This window comes from Fusarium phalaenopsidis, assembly GCF_050370095.1.
Source record: "Fusarium phalaenopsidis strain FUZ10S chromosome Unknown contig_32288, whole genome shotgun sequence".
Taxonomy (NCBI): Eukaryota; Fungi; Ascomycota; class Sordariomycetes; order Hypocreales; family Nectriaceae; genus Fusarium; species Fusarium phalaenopsidis.
The window spans coordinates 1,177,459-1,199,584 of record NW_028145412.1 but is presented as its reverse complement, the minus strand read 5'-3'; the positions used below and the strand labels follow the sequence as shown (position 1 = coordinate 1,199,584).

Here is a 22,126-nt window from a genome sequence, read left to right as displayed (position 1 = left end):
TACGGCACCTGCTATGAACGACTGGCAGCCTCAAGTCCTCTATCAAACACTTCACTGCAGTCAGACTTTTGTGGTAGCCCACGGATGAGTGAACAGGAGTCCAGCACACCACCTCCAGGAATGACTCCCCACGGGGGAAAATGGGATCCTACTAATTCGGCGGGCGCTCCCTTTCATCAGGACACTTTCTTCGGACCCGTTGGTGCCCCATCGTTATCGGACAATATGTCATTTCCATCAGTGTCGGTCCAAGCGGGAAGCATTTTTGGAAATCAGCCCGGCCAAGCCGACGATATAATTCCACCGGGGCCTTGGTAGCCATTGCACACGTGCTTATACAGCTTATTAGTGATGGGCATGATGGGTAGGCTGGTTAATTCTCAAATGAGATAGTTTCGATGTGCGTGCTTGTTCCGAATTGGAGTGAAGCGTTGAAAAGAGTGTGATGTCTGGAGGAGCCTGGCCCTTGATGGGATAACTGAGCGAATAGATAGATATTTGAGGGTAGAGCAGGTATTTATAATTGTTGAGCAACTCTCATCTGTCTCTGTATACCCCATATCTCAGGCTTGGAGTACACAATGTTCGACCTGAGTCACAAGCAATCCGGACGTGTTGGCTCAAACATGACATCCATGCTGAGCGCTCTACCTCGTTGGATGCATGCATCGACCGAAAGAGACACGCCGAACCAAGTAGAACGTCTTTTCGAGTCCTTTCGAATGGGCGAGAGTAGTCTTCTTGTTGGTTCTGTCTTCACTACCTAGGTTGAATCCACTGCAGTTTCAGATTGACTTTGCTGCCGCCCAGGTTCGGTCCCTTTAACCTTATTGACCGTCGGTGTGAGTCAACCGAGCAAGTCTTGGAAGGTTTGATGTTTTTAACATCATTATTTCTTCGGGGAACATCGGAAAAGCCATTGTTGTTGATGATGACACGATGCTTCCATTCTGGGTGACAATCAAGGAGTGTCAAACACAAGAGCAACAAACAACTGTCCTCATGACGACGGCACAAAATCCCAGTGGCGTAAAACACCGTGAACAAAAACAATGATTACACAGATTAAACATTATCATTATGAATACATAGATCACTCTTCGTTTTGTTTCATGAGTCTCTGCCGAACTCATCACCTTCGGGCCCCCTCTACTCTTCCAACAATGCAGCACATCCCTCGTAGCCACGTATCCTGGCAATATCCAGTGGCGTTCTTCCCATGTAATCCTCCGTATCAAGGTTTGCTTTTCCTGTAGCAAGTAGCAACTTGACACATTCCTCCTTTCCTTGACCGACAGCGAGAGACAACGGCGTCTCACCTCTCTCGTCTCGGAAATTGACATCTGCTTGACCTGTTGAGAGTAACAGCTTCACGCAAGTGCCCTGGCCTTGCTCCGCCGCGTAACACAATGGTGTGCGATGGACTTGATCTTTGCAGTCAGCGTCAACCTTGCCCGTCGCCAGCAACTGCTCCAAGACTTCATCTTCACCAGCTCGCGCAGCGTATGTTACTGCTGTCCGCCCCGCCACATCTCTCGCGTCAATGTCAAAGCCTTCAAGTGAGAGTAGATACTTGGTTACCCCACCGTGGCCGGACTCCGAGGCGCGGGATAAGAGTGTTCGCTTGAAAAGGTCTCTTGCGTCAACTCTTACCTGACCTGTCTCGAGCAGGGCCTCCATGGTACCCAAGTATCCTCCCCTCGCCGCATCAAATAGCATCTTGTCATCAACTTTGACTTGGTTTGTCGCAAGGAGCTGCTTAACGACGCCTTCATGCCCGAACCGCACCGCCCATCCCAATGGAGTGCATGGTCGGTGACTGACGCTCAGAGTACGAGGTGGCTTGCTCTTCGAGTCCACTTGAAGGACGCCGGTACCCAAGAGACGCTCCAGCCAACTTCTCCTCCTGGCGGCTCTCTGTGTGTCGATAAATGTTTTGATGACAGCTTCAAAACCACCTCCTGCCGCCCAAGACAGGGCAGACCGGCCAAAAATGCCATCTCTCACGTTGGGTTCCGTCGTATCAAGTCGCAGTAGATGTTGAGTTACAGACGAAAGTCCTAGATAAGATGCCACGATGAGTCTCGTGATATCTTCAGCGTCCAATTTTGGGTGGCACCACTTCCTTCGGAGCCAAATCAGAGTTGACAATCTGTGCGGAGAGCAAAGCTGGAGCATTTGTTGCATGTGTGAATTATCACCTTGGTCGTCGCCCAATGGTGTTCTTGAGTGGATAGCCCAGTTCTCCCACGCATAACCAAGAAAAGGGTAGTTCTTGGAGAGACCCTCCAGCGGCTTGGTTCGTAGCTTTTCGATGTTTCCGACGGGGTTCTGGAAGTAATCCTCAACATCGGTGAAGAGAAGATACTGAGCACAGATGCGCCCAAGCGTGTTGTTCGAGGTATTCGGGAAGATCGAGGACGACCACTTGTGACCATCGGTCGCTTGGCTGGCAAGTGAAGTCTCGGAGGAGGAGTTTGTGGCATCTGCTTGGATAAGGAATGTTTTCAAGGTCCGGTGAAACAGGTATATCTTGCCATTGATGACAGAAATAAGAGGACCACACAGTCGTTGGAGTGTGTGTCGAAAGTGATCATCGGGTTCAATGTCCAGCTCACTCTGTGATGTGTGGCTCTCCTCGATCGCCAGAGCCACTGCCATCTCAGTTAGAGTCAGAGGTCGCACTGCCGCGATAATAATCTGCAGTAATTTTCTCGCTTTCATCGGCCTTGGGCTTGCGGAGAGAATTTTCTCGTAGAGTTCATCGACTGTTGTGGGGAGGTTTCTGCAAGACACCTTGACCTGACCGGTGGAGTTGGCGAGGTATTCAAGAAGGAGAGAGACCCAGAGATGGGTACGCTCAGGGACCTGTTTGATCTCCATAGCCAACTTCCTCTGTTCCGATTCTGTCAAGTTCAGTTTTGCACTTAAACCCACCAGTCGGCAAGAGATTGCAAGGTCAATCTCGGCGCCAAGGCTCCCAAAGTCTGACTGAGGATCCCGTCCCAGATGGATATTTGGTGTCGGTTTGTACAGTCGTCGCTCGGAATGGGAAAGTGTTCGGCTAGTTATCAGGACTTTCAGCCTTGGGGTCTTGTGGGCTTCGTCGAAGAAGCTGTTGAGGGTTTCCACGAGCAACTGTCTGCTTTCTTCCTGGCACTCGTCGAGACCATCTAGAATGCACACAATTTGACTGGCCGTGTTTTTCGACGCAGCCGAGACTAATATGCGCCATAACCTTCGGGTGGAGGCCCGTACCCTATCGCCATCATCTTCGAGAAGCTGAAAGATGCGATCTGACATAAGCTGTGGTCTTTGTTCCAAGAGCTGTCGCAAGATGCAACAAAGAGCATCCTCTGCCGTGTTTTGTCCCTCAACGTCAGCCTTGAAGAAAAAGTAACACAATGACAGATTTCGCAGAACTTCGTCGGCTAGGTATCTTGAAAGAACCGACTTGCCGCAGCCTGGCTCTCCAGTGACCCAGAGAAGGCTGGAGGGTTCGCTGTCTCTCCAAAGATGAAACCGAGGGTGGCTAGTGAACCATTCGCATGTGCCGTCGATGCGCGGAGGGTGACTGTTCTTGACGTGGTAGTGGGATGAGCTATAGAGCTTTTGGAGCATCTCTTGGTGTGTGCCGCCGTCTCGACTTCGAGGATTTGAGCCATACACAGTATTGATGCTGGAAGAGATCAGCCCATCATCCATCCAGGGAAAAGGTTGTACACTCACTCTGTGTTTTTCTCGTTTTCCGCTGCCCTTTGCAAGTTGGATTCCAGTTCTAAGGGCGCCTTCAAAGGGTTGTTAGTGCCCCGGCTCGTATTGACGATTCTTTGAAGGTGCCGATTGCTTACCATTGAGAATGTGATGCAAACGCAGTGAAGCAAGGAGGTAAATTAATTCAACACAATACACTGCTCAAGATAAATGCATAGTCGATGTAGCCAGGTTGACCTATATATGGAAATTGACGGTGCAAACTAAAGGAACCTCTTCATCGTCCATCAAGAGCTGCCTATTCATGGTGACCAATCATTTTCTTCAACCAACATGATGTCGTGGCATGTGGTCAGCTCGTATTTTATTAATAGCTCCATACCCCTGTTCGTAGGGCTGAAGCTGCTAACTGTGGCCGAGGCAGCCGGTGATGTCATGCCCAATCCGGATCAATTGGAGGCTGTGCAAGAACTCGACACGGACTCATTGCGCGCTGTTGAAGCCTGCTGTGGGCAGATTTAGCGTAGGCCTCTTACTGTACCTGTTGCCTCTTGACGTACTTTGTCACGACGTCGCACGCGCGAACAACCCGTGACCAAAGACACACTCTCTTTTTCTCGCCTGTGCTTTTCTTGGGCATCGTGCACGCGCCCAGAGGCTCCTCGCAGTGGGCCGTCAAGCCTTAGAGCAAGTAAAACACTCAGTGAAACCGCCAGCCTGGCCCTGGCAGAAACAAGTCTACCACCACGACTGCGACAATGTGTAGAAGAGACACGAAGATAATAAACCTCACGGGAATGCAAGTCAAACATGCTCAGCAATCGCCGAATGTCTCGCAAAGTCAACCTGTCATTGTAGTCGCGGCGTAGAAAAACCTTGACGGCCCTGCAAGCTGCAAGATCAGAGTTTAACCGCTTCGCGCAGATACGTGGTCATTTCTATATTGCGAAGATGATTAGATACTTAAACAAGCATGAAGCCGTCTAAATGCGGCAGATCCTTCTGCACAACGAGTCACACCTTCGCCATGGACAGAACATCCTCGGCCACGATGCAGAAGATGACAGACTCGACCAGTCCGGATCAGCCGAGTGCTCAAAAATCGGCTTCCAGCGCCTCTGCCGCACCAGACACAGCGCCCAAGTTAATATCCAAGGTACCTGGGACAAAGTCCGAGGACATTAAGACCAACACGCTTTTCAGCGATTACCTTGGGTTATCGATTGCACCATTCAATCAACCAACCCACGAAGGCACCAAGGGACTTTACCTGCCCAGAAGAGATACTGGAGCCATACTACTCTTGGCATGCCGGCGTGCTGTATTTGGGGACGGGGTGCCCAACAACGAGTACCGACACGACGGTACCAAGGAAAGCTGTGCCATCATCCAGCCTGGCAACAACACGCTCTGCAAACACAAGAGCAGTTTGGAGTTCAGCATTGAATGCCATATTGGCTGGGCGGCGAGGCTGGAGAAAAGGTCTAATATGCCGGAGCGAACCGTGAATGCCTATGCCGAACTGCAGCATCTCAGGCCCAGGATAGCGCTCTGTGAACAGAAGCTGCGTAAGCTTCAAGAGCTAGATGATCCCACATCGCGCATCATCGGACATGTCATATTTTCACCTCCGTACGGCGTCGGTACAACGAAAATGGGCGCCCGGCATCTTCGGGACTGGGCATTGATCGAGCTGCACCAGCGCAAACACGAGACTGAACTGACATCTCTAAGAAACAAGATCTTTATCGGAGAGGAGGGCTTTCATGCCTGTATCCATGCAACGCCACGATCTGTTTTCGGAGCCCAGAGGTCATCGCTCTCCTTCGATCAGCTAAACCACGCTGCCGAAGTCCAAGATACAATGCCGGAAGAGGGGTTGAGAGACCCCAAGTCCGCCACGCCCCCGTGGGACCCGGCTATCGTGGTCATGAAGCACGGCGCGGCCACTGGCTTGACAATCGGATCGGTCGCTGAGGCAGTGTCCGTTGTGCGCCGAACCCACGGAAATGTCACATTCGAGTACGAAGAGTGGTGCGTTCTAGGAGATAAGGAGCGCAGGGACAAAGGCAAACGGAAGATGTTCTCGGCCGCCGGTGACTCTGGCTCTTGCGTATTTGATTCGTTTGGCAGCGTTGTCGGAATCTCGAGCAGTGGAGGACGAGAGGAGCCCGAGAGTGATGGGGGTTATTTCACGCCAATGGAATGGGTCCTAGATGATATCAGGGCTCATGGTTACGATGTCGAGCTTCTTCCACTCGGGTTTGATTGGCCTTGAGTAGTTAGAATAGAATTGAAGAAACTGGAACAAACAGCTCGGCATGCAGCTCTTGAGTGACTTGCAACAATTAGTCTTGGCACTCTCGCCTGTGGGGGAAGAAACTAGCCATTGTCAAGCAGCATGGCTCCTTAAGCCTTCAAGTTTTGGAAATTCACACCGGGGCTTCCATCCTTGGAGTTCGACTGAAGATGCCATTTCCTTGGTCACATGCAGTGAAAGGACGGTGGATGAACAGGCCATGCAAGGCTCATCGAGTGCCTCTATAACTGAGCCAGAAGATAGATAGATAGTCCCGGACCCATGGCTGTCCAACACCACATGCAAAGAGATATAAGGTCCGCCAAATCTCAGTGCGAATTAGATCGCAGGGTAAGCCCTACAGCTGATAGTGGAGATGATCTTAGGTCCCCAAAATTTGGAGCCAGAGATATGCTCGGCGATCACTTGGATCAGATTCCTCCAGCCATCCAGCGCCCCCGAGGCCGTAAACACCCAGCACTTTCCTCCCCAGAGTATGAATTAGCGAGCTGGCTGACGCTATTGATTAAGGTATGTATTTAGTCCTGCGCCTAGCCGCAGATAGGCTAAGGAGGCGCTTAGCCGTCAGGGGGTCTCGGGCCCTCGGGTCATCTTGAACCAGCCCTGGCAGTGAAAGGGCTGCACCAAGTCTGATCTTTTGACCTTTATGCATAGGATCTCTTGGCCAGTGAAGATCGGTCTTGGCCTAATCGCTGCTCAACATAATCTTTCAATGTGCTCGAGACTGTTTCACCATTTGCTACTGGGACAATTTGATGCGGTGAGTTGACCCACGTCATGTCCGCAGTCCGACGGAGTGGCGTTTGCGGCTGAGAAACAACGACGCTCGACTCGCGATGGCATCCAACCGATCGGTTCCAGGCCCCTTAACCTTAGAGTCTAGATCTTACAGGGCAGACTTGTGGCTGGAGCCCCTGACTACCAGCTGAGCTTGCTTTAAGCTTATATACCTCTGGGGCATCAACACCAGCATGCCTCTTCACCACCAAACAAACTCTAAACTTCAAGTCAACGACATCACACACTCCAACAAGATGAAGATCAGCTTTCTCTCTCTTGCCCTCGTGGCCAGCCTCGCTACCTTTGGCGAGGCCAGAAACTGCACTCCCAACCTCGATCACTGCGGTCACTACCTGATGGACATTGGTACGTCGGCCCTTTGACTCCATCAGCCATCAAGACTATTAACAAATGTCTCTCCCAGGCCGATACTACACCACCATCGCGGACGAACTCACCCGAGCCACCAAGACGACCTGTTTCAAGAAGGAGCACTTCACCAACGCTCTCTTCGCATGCGGCACCAACGGAAGCATCAAGTACAAGAAGTTCTGTAAGAACGGATGCCAGGTCAACTCGGCTGGTAAGCACGATTACTGCCTGTAGGCTTGAGGCGGTCGGTTCAGCTTTGTATGCTAGCGAGTTAGGGAGTTTGTTAGTGTAGCACTAGTAGCGCTATTGATGTAATGTTCAACGCCACACCACGTCATCCATGATTTGTCTCGCTTCAAAAGTTCTCGACTGTGTTGTAGACGGTTCAAGAAGTGCTTGGCTATGGTTCCGTTTGTGGTGCTAGTGGGCGCCAGGGACGTTGTTGAAGGGGTATCCGGATGGGCTGCAGATCCTGCATGAAAGGGGAAGAATTTTGAGTCTCAACATCTGGCAGCTAGAATAGGTTACGAAACATCATCACGAGCCGCTCGGCACACGCCAGCGCTGACACTCGCATTAGCCGTTTGGGAAAGACAGGTCCCAAGTCAGACAGCATGTGGCTACCTCTATTAACTCAATCTTGATCCCATGAAGAACGGTCCCGACCAGGCGAGACGAGAGTGGAGGCAATAACAGGGAACGGGGAGGCATATCCAGTTCTACGTTGGGCCCCCGCCAAATGAACAGTAGAGTGTTACACTAACTGAAAACAATCATTCACGGGGTAGGCGGGTTTTCGAGATCGCGGGCATGTAGTGGCAGATTTCTCTTGATGTTCTCCAACACCCTCAAGAACACAGCCCATCAGGATAACAGCGACAGATGTCTGAATCCTCACTTCTTCGGCTTGAGACAAGCGAAACACTCCCACAGAAACTCAATATAAAAGGGTACATTCTACAATTGAGACTCCAGGGCGCTTGAGTGGGCAAAATACACAGGCTGTGCATCCGGGTTTGCTGTTACAAGCGCCAACCTTGTTGAAGTCAGTGGTGGATCGAGTAAGAATAATGGCCACAGAAAAATACAGGCGTACCAAGCCCGGTAGTGACCAAATTAGTACCTTATTGGGGATGAAACTGGGGCCAAAAATGGTGGGTAAGCTAGCTCGAGAAGGCCTTCTGGAGCGCCCCATGCACCTAAGATGAGGAGGGGATCAAATGTTCCTGATGATCTTCAAGCATGTGATTGAGTGCAACTGCAAAAGCTACTGAAACTCGTAAAATCTATCAAAGTAGGCCGCGAGAGCATCTCTAGCTACCACTTTGACAACTGCCTCCGACTCCCATGAGCACTGCTGCTGGGTAGCAGGATATCCCACCCACTGACACTTGAACTGCCGCTTGGCACCCTCTCCACGACTAGCAAGAATCCGGAAAACATGGTATACGGCGTCGGGGCTGAGGTTTATAGCACAACAGCGCCCCCCCTCGGCCCTCCAGTAGGCGTAAAGCGTGCGAGCCGCATCCTCCTGGAGACGCCACTCGGCCTCCCAGGTCTGTATCTCGAGGCCCGCCCATTTGACTCGGATCTGGACTCTTGTTGGGTCAGAGGGATCGATTCGATGGTCAACCAAGTCTTGGATGGTGTAATAGTCTTCGGGGTCCTTTATCGGGGAAGGGCCATCGGTCGAATACGGGGGGCGACTGCTATGGCTTGTCGTTGACTCGTTGGCCAGCTTGGAGAGAGCTGCAATAGCGATTTCACGTTCAGAAGGCACTACGGCTCCATCAGTGCTTCGGTATTCCTCTTCGAAGGCAGTACCCTCGGCCATGTCAATGGCACCGGGGCTCCTATCCATGTCGAACTCGGATGCAATGTCGCGGAATCGAAGTTGAAATCATCGTCGAATGCGTCTGGGGACCGCTCTTGGTCGGGTACTGGCTGGGGAACGTCGTTGTCGGGCTCGGATTGAGCTAAGGACAGCAGTAGTTAGCAGTTTATCTGGGAGTCAGCAGAGGTAGCTGCTCTTGGTTCTCAAGCCAGGCCACGTCAGAAGAACAGGAGAACTCACAGTCGCTGGCCGAGACGATCTCGGACATGGACTCGGGTGTTGACTTGGCCCCAGGCATGTTGATCCGGGCAGTTCAATGCAAGAAAGGATAATGAGCAGAGTTTTACATCGCTCATCACCTGTACAGGCTACAGCCCATCTCCCGCACGCGTTTGTCCATCAGGGGCATCTCGTTGTTTGCTCACGGGAAGCTGCTTCAAAGCGTGGGGCGATGACGGTATTACGATCATGTGAGGGACTTTCCCGTCCCCAGGCGAACAGAGTAGCGAGAGAACGAGGAAGCGATTGCATTGGACATGTTGAAGATATCACAAAGGATCAGAACAAGGGCAAGTCGAGTCAACAATGCAGTTGCGATAGCCTGTGCGACGGCCCTTCATCATTGTGGGGTGGAACTTGTTGTGGGTGCCTGAGGCGCCCAGACCCACAGCAACCTGAGCCCACCTCACTATGGGGCCCCCTATCTTTTGGGTGGCCTAACAGCCTATTTTTCTGTATCACAGCTGTTGAGGGTCATCTAGGTTGTTGAAATGGACCAGGTTTAAAGTCTCTATCCACTTTCTTTTTTTTGACAATAGGCAGGCATGACATGTTCGAATATTATGGCGTTGAGACCGTGGCGTGGGTCTTGTGAGGGAGGTCTTTCGTGTTGGCGCCCAGGCCATGTTCATCGTTCAAACCATCAAAAGTGAAGCCATGACCAGTTTTTTTAACTCACAGTGCCTTTACAATGCTTTCAGTACTTTCATAGTGCTAATGTCTCGCACGAAGCTTTGTTGAGGCGGCGACAGCACAGGTGACAGGTCTCAGTTCAAACTTTGTCAGGTGTTCCCTCAACAAACAAGTATGACTTTGTTGCAGTTGTAGCAGGTATATAGGTGAGGCCGAGTGCCCGACCTTTCTCTAATCCTCTGTCATATTAACTCATCAACATTCTCTTCATATTCAAGCCAAGCCGGCCCTGAAGTGCCTCGCCATATTCAACAGTATGGAACGCAGCTTGAATGCCGCATCGACTGCAACTGGTACGTCTCTCTTCGGCGAATGTTGCTATAGATAGATCTGTTGGCCACATGCCTTCATTAGTGCCGCCTCGAGACTTACGGCCTCTGATTCTATGTGGCCCTTCAGTACTAGAAAGGGATGCCCTCATGCGCAAGCTCTGGGACCTCTTACCTGACTCTTTTACAATCGCTACACACCATACCACGAATAGACCGATCGATGGACAACTCAGCTTGGATAGTCGCTACTACATATCCTCAGATGAATTCCTCAACATGGCCTCCAGCGGCGAATTCGCCACATATGGTACATACGGTGACCACTCCTCGGGGGTATCGAGGCAGACCATTGCGGCGGCGCCAGCAACGGGGCGCATAGTGGTCATGGAGGTTGATGTGCGAGGCGTTGAGCAGCTAAAGGCCATCCCTGGGTTCGATGCTTGATATGTATTCATCACACCGCCAAGTCTTGGCGTCTTTGAGGCCCGTCTAAGCATGGAAACTGCAGGAATCTACGAGCCCCTGAGGCAACTCATGGTGGAGTGGGGTATTGCTCGTGTTCCCGAGGAAGTGGAAGAAGCTGAGCTAGGATATTCTCGCGTTCCGGGAGTATATGACTTAATTCTCCTAAGTGAAAATCTCGATGAGGCTTTCCAAACACTTGTTAATTATATTTATAGCTCTGACTACTAAAGCGATAGAAATAATAACCCATTTAAGTACAAGGCAGCCGCTTGATACACCCTTTAATCCATAGTACAATCATCTTCTACAAAAGCATAGCAGCGCCCCCAACAAGAGCAACAAGACCAGCCACAAGCGCGCTTTGGGCCAATCCAAGGCTAATAGCATGGCTGACCTCGACGGGAGTGCCTGGACCAGTGCTGGGCGCTGAGGTGGACGTAGCCTTAGCGGTGTCATTACCCTGGGCCTTGGATGGCATGGTCGCTTGAGTCGGCACAACAGGCTCAGATGGAAGGTGAAGCTCAGACGAAGTCTCTACTGCAGCCTCGGAGGTCTCAGATGCGATCGTTTCGACACTCGTGCTTTGAGGCTGGGCGGTCGTGGTAGGGATCGTGGTTGTCTCGTCGTCATCTTTGCCATCCAGCTTCTCGAGACCCGCAGTGATAGCGACAGGGTAAAAGTAATGGTCGGGCCTGGAAGTTGGCTCAATCGTCACGCTGGTGGTCCTCTTGCCATCGATTACGGAAATGTCGCTCGAAGTGCAGGTCGCTGTGCTTTGCTCGGGGTAGATGTCACACCGGATATCCTGAGACCTGGAGGGAGGCTATTAATTGACTTGCCAACGCTTGTATCTGGCATAACTTACCGGGTGTACAAGACATCATCATACAGATGAGCACTCCTGTCAACCCAATTGATGGACAAGGTGGAGGGTCCTCCGACAATTGTCTTGGGGTTGGAATCGCACATCTTCCAGTCCAGCGTGATGCCCTTGCAGCCAACAGCGAGAGTTGTCGCGGCGCCCTCAACGCCGACGACGGATGCGGAGAGATACTCTCCATCCCAATCGGGCATCATGAAACTGACATAGGCCGTAGTCTCGGCGGTCGTGACGGCGGCAAACGCCCCGACGAGGAGAGGAAGCGAGCGGGTCATTATGGATAGTTCTTGGTAATGGAGACGGCACAAGACAAGAATAAGAGACAGCAGCAACGGATCTTGAATGCGTGATTCTTTTAAAGAAGCAGAAGCGGCTACACGTTAAGGGGAAGCGAGTTGTTTATTGACGCCAATCCTTGTCGGATTTCGAGTCTTAAGCTGAAACAGGAACCCCATGTATTGAGTGGGACTGGCGTGCTTTTGTTGATTCAGCCCCTGGCCAACGGGCGCCTAATTGGCTTAAGCTTAATTGCAAGTGCCTTGGTCGGCGATCATGCTGCAAGGGCCTCTGTAATTGGGGTTAGCCATGTTCTGATCGTCATGGCAGACCTCCCTCCCTGCCTACCCCGACCACAGTCGCCGACTAATACCAGATCACGACAGACCCGCTCACATTGCCATGGAAAGATCAGGTGGTAGTTGAAGATCAAAGGCCTGAACCAAATCCCTGCTCCTATATTGTCTTCCTTTCTTCTTGACTCCTTCATTGACTCACAGGGCTGTTCTGGATCCCCCTCAAAGCTCGATCAAACGTTGGTGGGTGGGCTTCTGAGCAACCCAACGGAAATAACGCAGCCGTAGGGGTACAAATGTATTCGACAAACAAAGGAGCAGCCCCAAAAGCGGACTTGTGGATGCTGATAGTGTAGCTATTCTTCGCGTCATGTAGGTCACGGCACCTCAGGTGATTGGGTCGGATTGCCGTTAACTGTTGATACCCATAGCGTTAGTTATTGCGGCTGGCAGCCTCACTTAGGGACTCCATCGGCATGCCCGCGACCGCAGTTATCGACAAAGCAGCCTTTGTGCCTCCTTTCAGGATTCCACGGCCGCCGAGCGCTTTTAGGGGCAATTCAATTGAGAAATGACTTTGCGGCAGATATGTGAAAGAAAGATATCAAGGCTTGATTCCTCCCTGATTTTATGAATGCGCATCAGCAGAACACATCAGTTCAAGACAGTCATATCAACATCCATCCAACCATCCAACCAACCAAACGCGTTACAAATTACCTTTAATGCAGACCATGTCTTCGACTGAGCAAGTCATTGTCCCAGCTGAGGAATCCGTGCCTCGAGACCGGCTCTCTGGTTTGCCCAACGAGATTCTTCTCGAGATTTTTCCACACCTCGACACGTGGATCGACTCCCTGAATCTCAGCAAGGCGTCCACGAGGTATTATAAACCCCTCTTATGCCAGCTATACAAAGAATCCGACTGGTATCCCTTCTGCATCGCGGTCCAGACGGAGAACACCGCGACCCTCGATAGGTGCCATGAGTTTGGAGCACCGCTGGATAGCCCCTTACAGCTCACCAGAGGAGACGATTATCCCGGCGCCCGGCCGCTCATCTTTGCCATTCGTCATTATCAGCTTGCTGCAGTCGAATGGCTGCTTGCTCATGGTGCTGACCCCAGCGATTCTGATATCTTCCAGGAGGCGCCGAGTCGCTGGATGGTATTGTCGCCTCTCCAAATAGCTCGCGAATTGCCTGAGAAAATTATGATTCCAGAAGAGGAAGAGCAGGATTCTGACGCTATCATCTCGGGCATATCTGCTTCGCCGTCCAGCTTATCCAGGTGGATTAGGGTGAGTAGAGTGGTTACGAAGAGTAAGATAATCGCCGCCTTGGAGAGAGCTGGTTCTCGCGACTACCCTTTGCATTTAATGATAGGTTCTCAGGAGGCGGAATGAAGTGTTTCAAGTGAACAACCTATTCACAAACCCAAAGGAGAGCGAGGTATACTGGTACATCTGTCAGATTTTCAAGCAATGAAATTATGTATATAAAGTATATAAGAAATACGTTTTCTCAAATATACTTAATCCAACTGGACATCAAGTCGAGGGTAGAAGTGATTAAGCCTAGTCACAAAGAAACAAGGTCCCTGACCGAAATGTCGGTTCAGAGCTGCCACTCGGTCTAGGGGCCAAGCCGCCATGCTAAGATCCAATAACACGTGCGGTAGTTCCCGTCAGCGCTGTTGCTGCCTTCACCCATGTCAAGATAACTGACAGGTCACTAATAGAGCCATAGTGCCATAAGGGGCAGCCAAGTACCCTTGCCTTGTCAATCAAGCCATTTGTCGCATCCTCAACGGTAGAGGCTTCAAGCACGAAAAAATCCATCACGACCCGAAACATGAGAATCCCATGTCCAGATGAACCACTATGACCAGTCACATCACATCTCCCAGGCCGAGTCGTCTTGCATCGAGATAAATTACGGCCTCTGCTCCTGTTCCTGTGGGCCCCCTTCCTCGAGCACCACTCTTCTCTTCTACTCTTCTTCTTGTTTTTCAATGACATCTTGACCGTACACAGGACCAAAAAACACTCTAATAAAACACATGACAGCATCAAAACCTAATGCTGTAAAACACCGTAACTTCCCTCCTCTTCTACTCCTCAGTTCATCTTGTTCCCTGGAGGAACCCTTCAATACTTTTTTTTCTTGGTTTGGTTTTCATTCCTCTCGGTTGTCTTCTACAACCTGGTATACACTATTTCCCAGAGGAACTACCTAGCAGCAGAGAGCATGAACTGAGTTCATATGTTTGAGACGGCGATGGTTTCGTTTATTCAGCGTCCTAGATGGAACAGGATCTCAACTACAAGATCGGATACACATAGTCAAAGCCTGTGTGCTCTTGAAGCAAGCTGTATCTTAAAGCCTACCCCTATTCAATATTTGCTCTCAACAACTCCAGAGGTTCGATAAATTCACCAACTTGGTAATCTCCCATAACCATAACCTACCGCTTCTCAACTTAGCCGAGACTTCTGTTCCCCACTCTGTGGAGACGACATGAGCTTTACCTTTTTTGGTGTGCAGTAACGACAACAAGGTCAGGTGACAACCTTCATGATTCTGCGTCTCAAGTTGGTCAACGAATCCGCCAGACTCGTTGAATACTGCATGACGTCAAAGTTTTTTCTGGGATTCTTATTTGGTATGAGTAACGCCTGTGGGATATAAGTATCAGATTCTTGTTTCGATTCAGGCACGCCCACTTTCGCTCTGCAAGAAGACATCCAAATCTCATCCTATTCATTCTATCATGACACCATCCGACCCCAAGTGGCAGCCTCGCGCCATCATTTTTGATCTCCTCACCGGTCTCCTCGATTCTTGGACCTTGTGGGACGCGTCGACGCCCTCCAAGAGCGAGGAAGAAGGCAGACGCTGGCGCGGTCGTTACCTCGAAATCACTTTCGGCGCAGGCGCTTACGTCCCCTATGAAACCCTCGTCAGGCAAGCTGCCTCTGACGTCGGGCTGCCAGCCTCAGCTTCAGATGCTCTGCTGCAGAATTGGAAAGACCTGAAGCCTTGGCCCGAAGCTGCCTCCGTACTTCAGACGCTCAGATCTCAAGGCTTCCAGCTAGGCGTGGTGACCAACTGTTCGAAAGATTTGGGGCATTTGGCTACCCAGCAAGTTGAGAAGTATGCCAGCTTGGAAGCTGACAACCCGTTCAAATTCGATACCACCATTACGGCTGAGGAGAGTGGGTTTTATAAACCGGTCGATAAGGCATATCAGGCCATTCTAACCGCCATGGGCCTTGAGGCGAGTGAGGTGTTATTTGTCGCGGGCAGCGCTGGAGACGTCGAGGGCGCGACAAACACAGGAATGAAAGTCGTCTGGCACAATAAAGTCGGCCTGACTACAAAGGGCGAGGCAGTGCCGCTTCGGGAAGGGAGCACTTTGACTGAAGCTTTGAAGGACTACTTGAGGGTGGACGAATGAAAGATTTCAATCCTCAGAAAGCTACATGGATCATTGAATGGATAGAATTGTTACTATATGTTTGTGGGAGACATGTACGCAATGAAAAAGCGTGAAATAACTCCAAAAAGGTGAGAACGAAACAAGATGTACGACACTCGAAAGACCAACTGCTTCCTGAACTACGATCGTACCACAAAAAATCACTTAAAGCGCTCTGTTGCCTTGGCCTTCACAGGTATTTAAATCGACTAGATCAATCCATTCAAAAACTCAAAGATGATCCTCATCGCCGAGTCAAAGTCCATTGCCGAGACAAGATATCCTGTCATGGACATGGACATCTGCACCAGGGTGTTCAGGCTGACCTTGGCGAGGAGCGCTTTGACAACGCTAAACATCATCTCGAGGATTGTATCTACAGGCGACATCCCCTTCTGAGATTGCCATGTTAGCCACTGACTCGGTTTGGTCTCACCTGGAAAGACTCACCGCGAAATAGCGTATATAGTTGGCTATCTGTCGAAGCATGTCTTCCACCATGGTATTTAAATCGATGGAGCTGATTATCTGGCCGGAAACCTTGACAGCATCTTGAGCCAAAAGGTTCCAGTCAAGTTCGCCCTGGTCCGTTAGCCAAGGCATGTACTGGGTAGTGTTCTGGCTTACAGAGTTCATCTCGTCGAGCGTGTTTTGAACAAACCGTTTTAAGTAGCCATCACCTCTTGTAGGTGGTTCCTTTGTCGTGGTTTTCTAGATGATCGATCAGCTACGTATCAATCAACGCGTGGAGGACTTACATCAGATCCTGGGATCTTGACAGTAGTGGTGGGGTCATCGCCGGGAGCTCTAGCGACCAGGTTCGGGGAGTCGACGATGGGGGAAAGCCCTAGGTCTTGTCAGAGCAGTCTTCATGATCATGGAGATGGGTTACCTGGGTTCGCGTTGGGCATTGCCAACGCAGGCCCAGCCATTGCGGCAAGCAGAACAGAGACGGCGCTGAAGAACTTCATTTTGAAGTAAAAGAAACGAACAACAGATACAGGAAGACTTCTGCGATGAGGGATGAAGCGAATGTACGGTCTTGTAGACAACGAGTGACAAAAACTTGCAGATTCCCAGAGACGAGAGAGCGTCGAGGCCGAATATTTATGACCAAGTTGTTGCTCAGTAGGTATCTATAATGATCGCCCTCTATGTCACAAGCTTGGCGGGCGCAACAAACTATTTATGCACGGTGATGCATACCATACAGTGTTCTCCTTAGCCGTATAGCCTGCTGACCGACTCAGAAGCCATCGGGTGTTGATCGACGCTGCTCCAATAGTATAAATCACATGAAAGATAGGCACTACTCGAGTAATTGACTTTAATTGTATGCGCCTGCACTGAGTAGCTACCCCATTACTAGAGAGGAGGACCTGCATCTTCCTGTCGGCGCCACCGCCTCGGACCGAATGAAGCTGAGATTACCGATCCCACGGCGATGGTAAGTTTGACCATGAGATAAATGTGCATTAGGGCAAGGGGTTAGAGTCTGACATTGGTCCTGCTCATAGTGCCAAGGTTCAGGTTATTTGAGCTAATTTCTCTAGCTCTTAGATAAAAGAGTTTGGGCTTTGGGGAACACGAGAAGTCTAAGAAGGCGGTACCAACCTTTTATGATCATTATTTTCATCATCACGGAGGAAATGCATTCTAGTGAGCGAGTAGAATGAGCCGGGAAGGATACGATTGAACCGCATCACTCGATTCGTTCATGAAATGGGCCTTTTTGAGTATTGACCTGAATTAGATGCGCCCCTGTACGACTGGGTGATGTTTCTTCCTCTTATCCAGACATAGTGTATCAGCCGCTGTGGGCTTAGGCCCGTTGCGCGACTGCAGAATTCAAGATCACTGACCTCAGCACACCAAAGCACCAATCGGATGATTGATTGGCGTTCTTGCTAAGTGCTTAGCAAGCCTGAATCCATGGTGCCAGTTGTATCTAGGCTGCCAAGCCACTGCTGCTTACAACCAACGGAGGCAAGATAAGTGCGTTCACACAAGCGACACACGTTGGATCAAGACAGAGAGCGGTTGGTTCAGTAGTTTAACTCATTTAAATTCATCACGCTACGCTAAAAGCGGCTTGGCCAACTGAGAGCCTCACTAGGTCTCGGTTAAAAGAGGGCCTTTGTTCCTGGTTCCAATGCCGGTAGATGCACCGGTCGTTTCCCAATCCCAGCAATCCTAACAATACAATGTACATGGGTGATTCTGGAAGACAGAATAGATCATGTTGACCTGGAGTCTCTCAGCCGCATTCAAGGGCCAAGGTGTCTTTGGGTCCTGGTCAACCTGTGTTGTGTTGGTGGTGTTGGCGGGGAGTCTCCCAACCACCATTGCCGAACGTGGGTTGATATGATGGGGTAGATGGGGTATAAGTCGGATGAGATCGCGGGGTATTATTCCCATTCTCTTCTTCGTTCAAGGCGTTCTGGGAGGATAGGAATCGCCTGATGTTGGATGGTTGGGTGCTTGGCATAGCCATGCCCAGTGGGCGAAGCATCATCCTCTGTGGGATAGCTGCCCAAAGGAGACTGACACCATTTACTCAGACCAGCGAGGGGCAATGGCTGGCTCGAAAACAGATGTACCCAGAGGAGGCTCGCGAGATGTGAAGGTCGATGTGGAAGGAGAGCTGGCAGCCGGAGCGGAGGCCTTCCCAGTGGGGGCCGCGGGGGAGACAGTCTCCGCACGCCAGAACTTGTCCATGATGGGGTCGTGGACCGCACCCTCACGGCCGTTGGCGGCATCGGGGGTGGTGGTGCTAAGGCGCCTGGTCTGGTTGACGCTGAGGCGGAGAGCCCGAGGGGCAGCAACAGCGGTGCGGCAAAGAGTCTTGACGGAGGAGTTCATGATGAATGATGTGGTGACTGTGGTCTGTGTGTGTAGTGTAGTGTGATCAAGTGTCGATGTGGTCTGAGATAAGAGCAACTCAACTGATCGATAACAACCATGGGCATGGACATGGTTAATATACATGTGCCAATAATCGAACCTCTCGGCCTTGTTATCGGCTAATGGTCCTTTCGGATCAATGGAGAGCAACCCTTCTTGGAAGCGTCCCCCGCATTATTCCCCGCACCCATGCCCATGCCCATGCTTCCCCATCTCCGACTCCGGGGTTTCCGAAGTCGCTTTAGCCGGCCCGGAAGAGGCGGCTCAAATCAGCCCATTAGCACGTGAAGTCTCCGTGAACGGCGCGGAGCGAGCAAGGCATTCGGCAACTGGATTGTGTGGGAGAGATGAGACGAGAATTGAGAAGAACAGGAGATTATTACGTCAAGGCTGAAACAACAAGACTCCTTCTACTCATTCATGAATGAAAAGGAAAAAACATGTTCAATCGTCAACCAAGTGTCGCTGCCTCTCACCTTCAACTTGCAATACCGCTACCCCTTGCATCAACAACAACTGGTGAGATGGCCGAGTTGGTTATGGCGTCAGGTTAAGGTCACCTTAACAACCTAAGATTCCTGATGGAGCAATCCTCCTGGGTTCGAGTCCCAGTCTCATCAAGTTATTCTTTTTGCCTTTCGTAAAGAAAAATGCCTCATTTGCGGCGACTGAACAGACTGGGTAAATTGGCTCCACTGGCTGTGCCACAACAGTAATGGATCTTGGCATGGTCGGAGAACTTCGAATTCATTTGAGCCATCTTGGGGTATACCCAGTGTTTGTTTTTGCCTCTACAGAAACAAGCAAGTCATTGTGCAATGCGAGTGTACTGACCTTGCCTTTCTCTTTTGATCCATCTTATTTTTCATGCTGCATATATCATGTAGTGCTTGGTATAATACCTGTTGTGTGCATCTACGGCCTACCCTACATCAAGAGCACGAGATGACCGGGCCCAAGGCGGAGCCTCATGCCTAACCACAAAGGCCCTAGTAAAGCCTGAGTTTCTCAAGGGACACTAAAGGGACAGAAAATCCTCGATCTGGCAGAACCTTCAAAAAGATACCTTGTTGTGTTATTGTCTCGTGATGGCAAGACTCACCTTGTGCTCTGTCTGTCGTTCAACACGGCACACAAGTGGGTATTCACAAAGAGGCTCCAGTCCACGAACGCGGGCTCAAGAGGCCTTTTCTCGGTATTCGGAAATTGCTATTGCCACTAATCTTGCCGAGGAAAAATTCAACTTTGCTGTTTGCGGGACTGACAACTCAACTTACTCGTGCGGCTGGTGTCTGAGATTGACAACAAAAAGAAGACAAAACCAGATCAAGCCGCAAAAAGACATACAGCAGCGGGGATTCGCTGGTCGTCACCGACCCAACTACTAATCCGCCCCTCACCGGCTTGACTATGGGAGAGCGGACGGGATCCCGTATTTTCCGGTGGGTATGGTCGTATGTGCTGAGCTGAGGCTCTGAATCGCCTCATGCCGAGGATGGCTACGGCTGGGGAAGAGACTACGCGGAAATCCACGCTAAACTTCGATCGATTATACCTTGAAAGAGAGTAACAATCCGTTTACAACATGATGCATTCGATTGATTTGAAGAGTAAGTATCAATGCCTATCTTGGTCCTTGCAGGGTGCGATACGGCTCCTCGTTTCCGGGACTATAGAAAGAGAATTACGGTCACGCCAAGACAACAAAGGAGCCGTCATCGTATAGGGGTTAGTACATCAGTTTGTGGTCTCTTGAAGCACTGAAAACGCAAGTTCGAGTCTTGCTGACGGCAAATCATTTCTTTTTGCCATTTGCCATGGATGGTCTTTAGCTTTTGTCATGCAGGGTCGTGGTGTCATTGACCACCAGCTCTGACAGTGGAGGAGATGTTTTCTACGCCCTAAATAAGAATGTTTGTTACCGAGCCCTTCTATTGAGTGGAACATGGCTGTTAGAAAAGTGACGTGGATGCAAGGGCCCGTTGGAAACCGATTTCTTGGTGCCATCACCATAGCATATTGATACTGGGGAGAGGCCGCTTAACCAGCCGGAAAAGTATTGTCTTGTTGGCATAGGCTGAATTGCCTGGCATAAAAGCTGGATTGCGGGCTTGAGTCAATGCCAGCAGACCGATTGCCATTTCTGACACGATGTTGCCGTTGATCAAATATAACAGACCTCAAAACTCACATGATATGATGACCATAGGCATCTTATATGCCCACGAGAGTGACATATCATGGACAGCATAGATGGATACCACAGAGACGCTGTGTTACACGTGATTGAGTGAAAAGCCTTGCTGAAAATATAGGTGGTCTAGTTCCTATGCACCAGAGCTTCTCGCTCTTTGGGGGAGGAGGCACTTCTTCCACAGCATTGTGACCCAGCAGTTTAAATATGATGTAGAAGATCAGAGTCACGATGCTACATCATCTAGTCATATACACTAGGTAGCTAATTACAAAAAGTTGATTAGCTGTTCCCCGTCTTAAACAAACGAGGCATATCCAATCATGACAAGAACAACAGCCAAAGCCCCTCTTCCAGTATGGAGTCCCCTCAAACGGCTGCCACCAGACGTTGTCGTCGCAGCAGTAGCACCTGGCCCAAAGGTTAGAGTGGTGGGTGGCACATCCCCAGCGGTAGTGGCTCCCGCGGTTACTGTGACTGGGCCCTTGTCCTGCTTCACCGTTAGTGCCACCTACACAAGACCAACTTCTCATGCTTACCTTTGACGTCTCGAAAACTCCAGTGGCAGCTGCACAGTTCTGGTACTCCCATATGTCTTTGGTAGCCACACTTGTTCCGATGCAAGACTCGGGCCCATCAATGGCACACACCGAGGCTAGAGACACGATCGACTCTTGGCAGCGGCAGCTCGTGAGCTCTGCTCCTTTGGTGTACTCGGAAGAGCACGAGGTGATTGACTTGGTCATTTGTGCACAGCTCTCAGCAATAGTCTGGCAAGTGTCTTCGTCCAACGTCCTCGTCGCGGCGATTGCCGTTGGAGTGGTGATGTCGTCTGGGAGATACGGACCACAGGCATCTTGCCAGTTGGCGATCTCGTCCTCAACGAAACTGTCGTATGAGTTGCCCAAGACGCATTGCCTGAACTCGCCCTTGCACCTGGGAAAATTTAGTTGAGCTGCCGACAATATTAGCTACTGCACTCACCCGACGTAGGCATCGAGAAGCTCCTGGGTGCAGAAGCAGTCAATGGTTTCTTGCTTTGACTTGTTGCTGCATTTCCTGGCAATCTCGTCGGCCTTCATGCAATTTGGAAATTCGGTAATATCGCCAACGCATTTCGGCGGCTTGAAAACAGCTCCATGGCATGCAGTCAAGGAGCTCAAGACAAGAGTGAGGGCAACGGCTGGTCGAGTAGAGAGAAGCATCTTTGTACAGTAGGGATACGTTTGCTCAAAACGAGTCTTGCAGAGCTTACCCACCTTTATCTTCCAAGTCAAGGACAAAGAGTCAAGGTCGAGGCCGTTCGGGCCAAAAGTGGCTTGAAGCCATCGTTCAGCCATGGTCGATAGTCAAGGCTCCCAGGAACTAA

General features: G+C 50.6%; 9 protein-coding genes and 3 non-coding genes across 12 annotated transcripts; 5 read left to right on the top strand and 7 right to left on the bottom strand.

Annotated features, from left to right (window-relative positions):
- Positions 1–1,149: 1,149 nt before the first annotated feature.
- Positions 1,150–2,883, bottom strand: LRP88_03970 (ankyrin repeat domain-containing protein; the record flags this gene model as incomplete). The annotated part of the gene is made up of 1 exon (XM_083240560.1): positions 1,150–2,883. One exon carries the CDS (start codon positions 2,881–2,883, stop codon positions 1,150–1,152), a length of 1,734 nt encoding a protein of 577 aa, XP_083103850.1.
- A 1,858-nt stretch (positions 2,884–4,741) lies between these two features.
- On the top strand, positions 4,742–5,992 carry LRP88_03969 (uncharacterized protein; the record flags this gene model as incomplete). The annotated part of the gene is made up of 1 exon (XM_083240559.1): positions 4,742–5,992. The coding sequence occupies one exon, from the start codon at positions 4,742–4,744 to the stop codon at positions 5,990–5,992; it is 1,251 nt and encodes a 416-aa protein (XP_083103849.1).
- Positions 5,993–7,068: 1,076 nt separating this feature from the next.
- LRP88_03968 (uncharacterized protein) lies at positions 7,069–7,420 on the top strand (the record flags this gene model as incomplete). Its single annotated transcript, XM_083240558.1, has 2 exons — positions 7,069–7,180; positions 7,239–7,420. 2 exons carry the CDS (start codon positions 7,069–7,071, stop codon positions 7,418–7,420), a joined length of 294 nt encoding a protein of 97 aa, XP_083103848.1.
- A 1,033-nt stretch (positions 7,421–8,453) lies between these two features.
- On the bottom strand, positions 8,454–9,318 carry LRP88_03967 (chromo domain-containing protein; the record flags this gene model as incomplete). The annotated part of the gene is made up of 3 exons (XM_083240557.1): positions 8,454–9,053; positions 9,128–9,162; positions 9,261–9,318. 3 exons carry the CDS (start codon positions 9,316–9,318, stop codon positions 8,454–8,456), a joined length of 693 nt encoding a protein of 230 aa, XP_083103847.1.
- A 1,715-nt stretch (positions 9,319–11,033) lies between these two features.
- Positions 11,034–11,884, bottom strand: LRP88_03966 (uncharacterized protein; the record flags this gene model as incomplete). The annotated part of the gene is made up of 2 exons (XM_083240556.1): positions 11,034–11,541; positions 11,595–11,884. The coding sequence occupies 2 exons, from the start codon at positions 11,882–11,884 to the stop codon at positions 11,034–11,036; spliced, it is 798 nt and encodes a 265-aa protein (XP_083103846.1).
- A 3,067-nt stretch (positions 11,885–14,951) lies between these two features.
- LRP88_03965 (HAD-like domain-containing protein) lies at positions 14,952–15,638 on the top strand (the record flags this gene model as incomplete). The annotated part of the gene is made up of 1 exon (XM_083240555.1): positions 14,952–15,638. One exon carries the CDS (start codon positions 14,952–14,954, stop codon positions 15,636–15,638), a length of 687 nt encoding a protein of 228 aa, XP_083103845.1.
- A 230-nt stretch (positions 15,639–15,868) lies between these two features.
- Positions 15,869–16,477, bottom strand: LRP88_03964 (uncharacterized protein; the record flags this gene model as incomplete). Its single annotated transcript, XM_083240554.1, has 3 exons — positions 15,869–16,054; positions 16,110–16,370; positions 16,418–16,477. The coding sequence occupies 3 exons, from the start codon at positions 16,475–16,477 to the stop codon at positions 15,869–15,871; spliced, it is 507 nt and encodes a 168-aa protein (XP_083103844.1).
- A 1,735-nt stretch (positions 16,478–18,212) lies between these two features.
- On the bottom strand, positions 18,213–18,521 carry LRP88_03963 (uncharacterized protein; the record flags this gene model as incomplete). Its single annotated transcript, XM_083240553.1, has 1 exon — positions 18,213–18,521. One exon carries the CDS (start codon positions 18,519–18,521, stop codon positions 18,213–18,215), a length of 309 nt encoding a protein of 102 aa, XP_083103843.1.
- Positions 18,522–19,081: 560 nt separating this feature from the next.
- LRP88_03962 lies at positions 19,082–19,183 on the top strand. The gene has a single exon. It is a non-coding gene; the product is annotated as a tRNA-Leu (tRNA).
- A 722-nt stretch (positions 19,184–19,905) lies between these two features.
- On the bottom strand, positions 19,906–20,021 carry LRP88_03961. The gene has a single exon (XR_014475167.1). It is a non-coding gene; the product is annotated as a 5S ribosomal RNA (ribosomal RNA).
- Positions 20,022–20,274: 253 nt separating this feature from the next.
- Positions 20,275–20,356, top strand: LRP88_03960. The gene has a single exon. It is a non-coding gene; the product is annotated as a tRNA-His (tRNA).
- Positions 20,357–21,055: 699 nt separating this feature from the next.
- LRP88_03959 (uncharacterized protein) lies at positions 21,056–21,839 on the bottom strand (the record flags this gene model as incomplete). Its single annotated transcript, XM_083240552.1, has 3 exons — positions 21,056–21,247; positions 21,297–21,693; positions 21,742–21,839. The coding sequence occupies 3 exons, from the start codon at positions 21,837–21,839 to the stop codon at positions 21,056–21,058; spliced, it is 687 nt and encodes a 228-aa protein (XP_083103842.1).
- Positions 21,840–22,126: the final 287 nt, after the last annotated feature.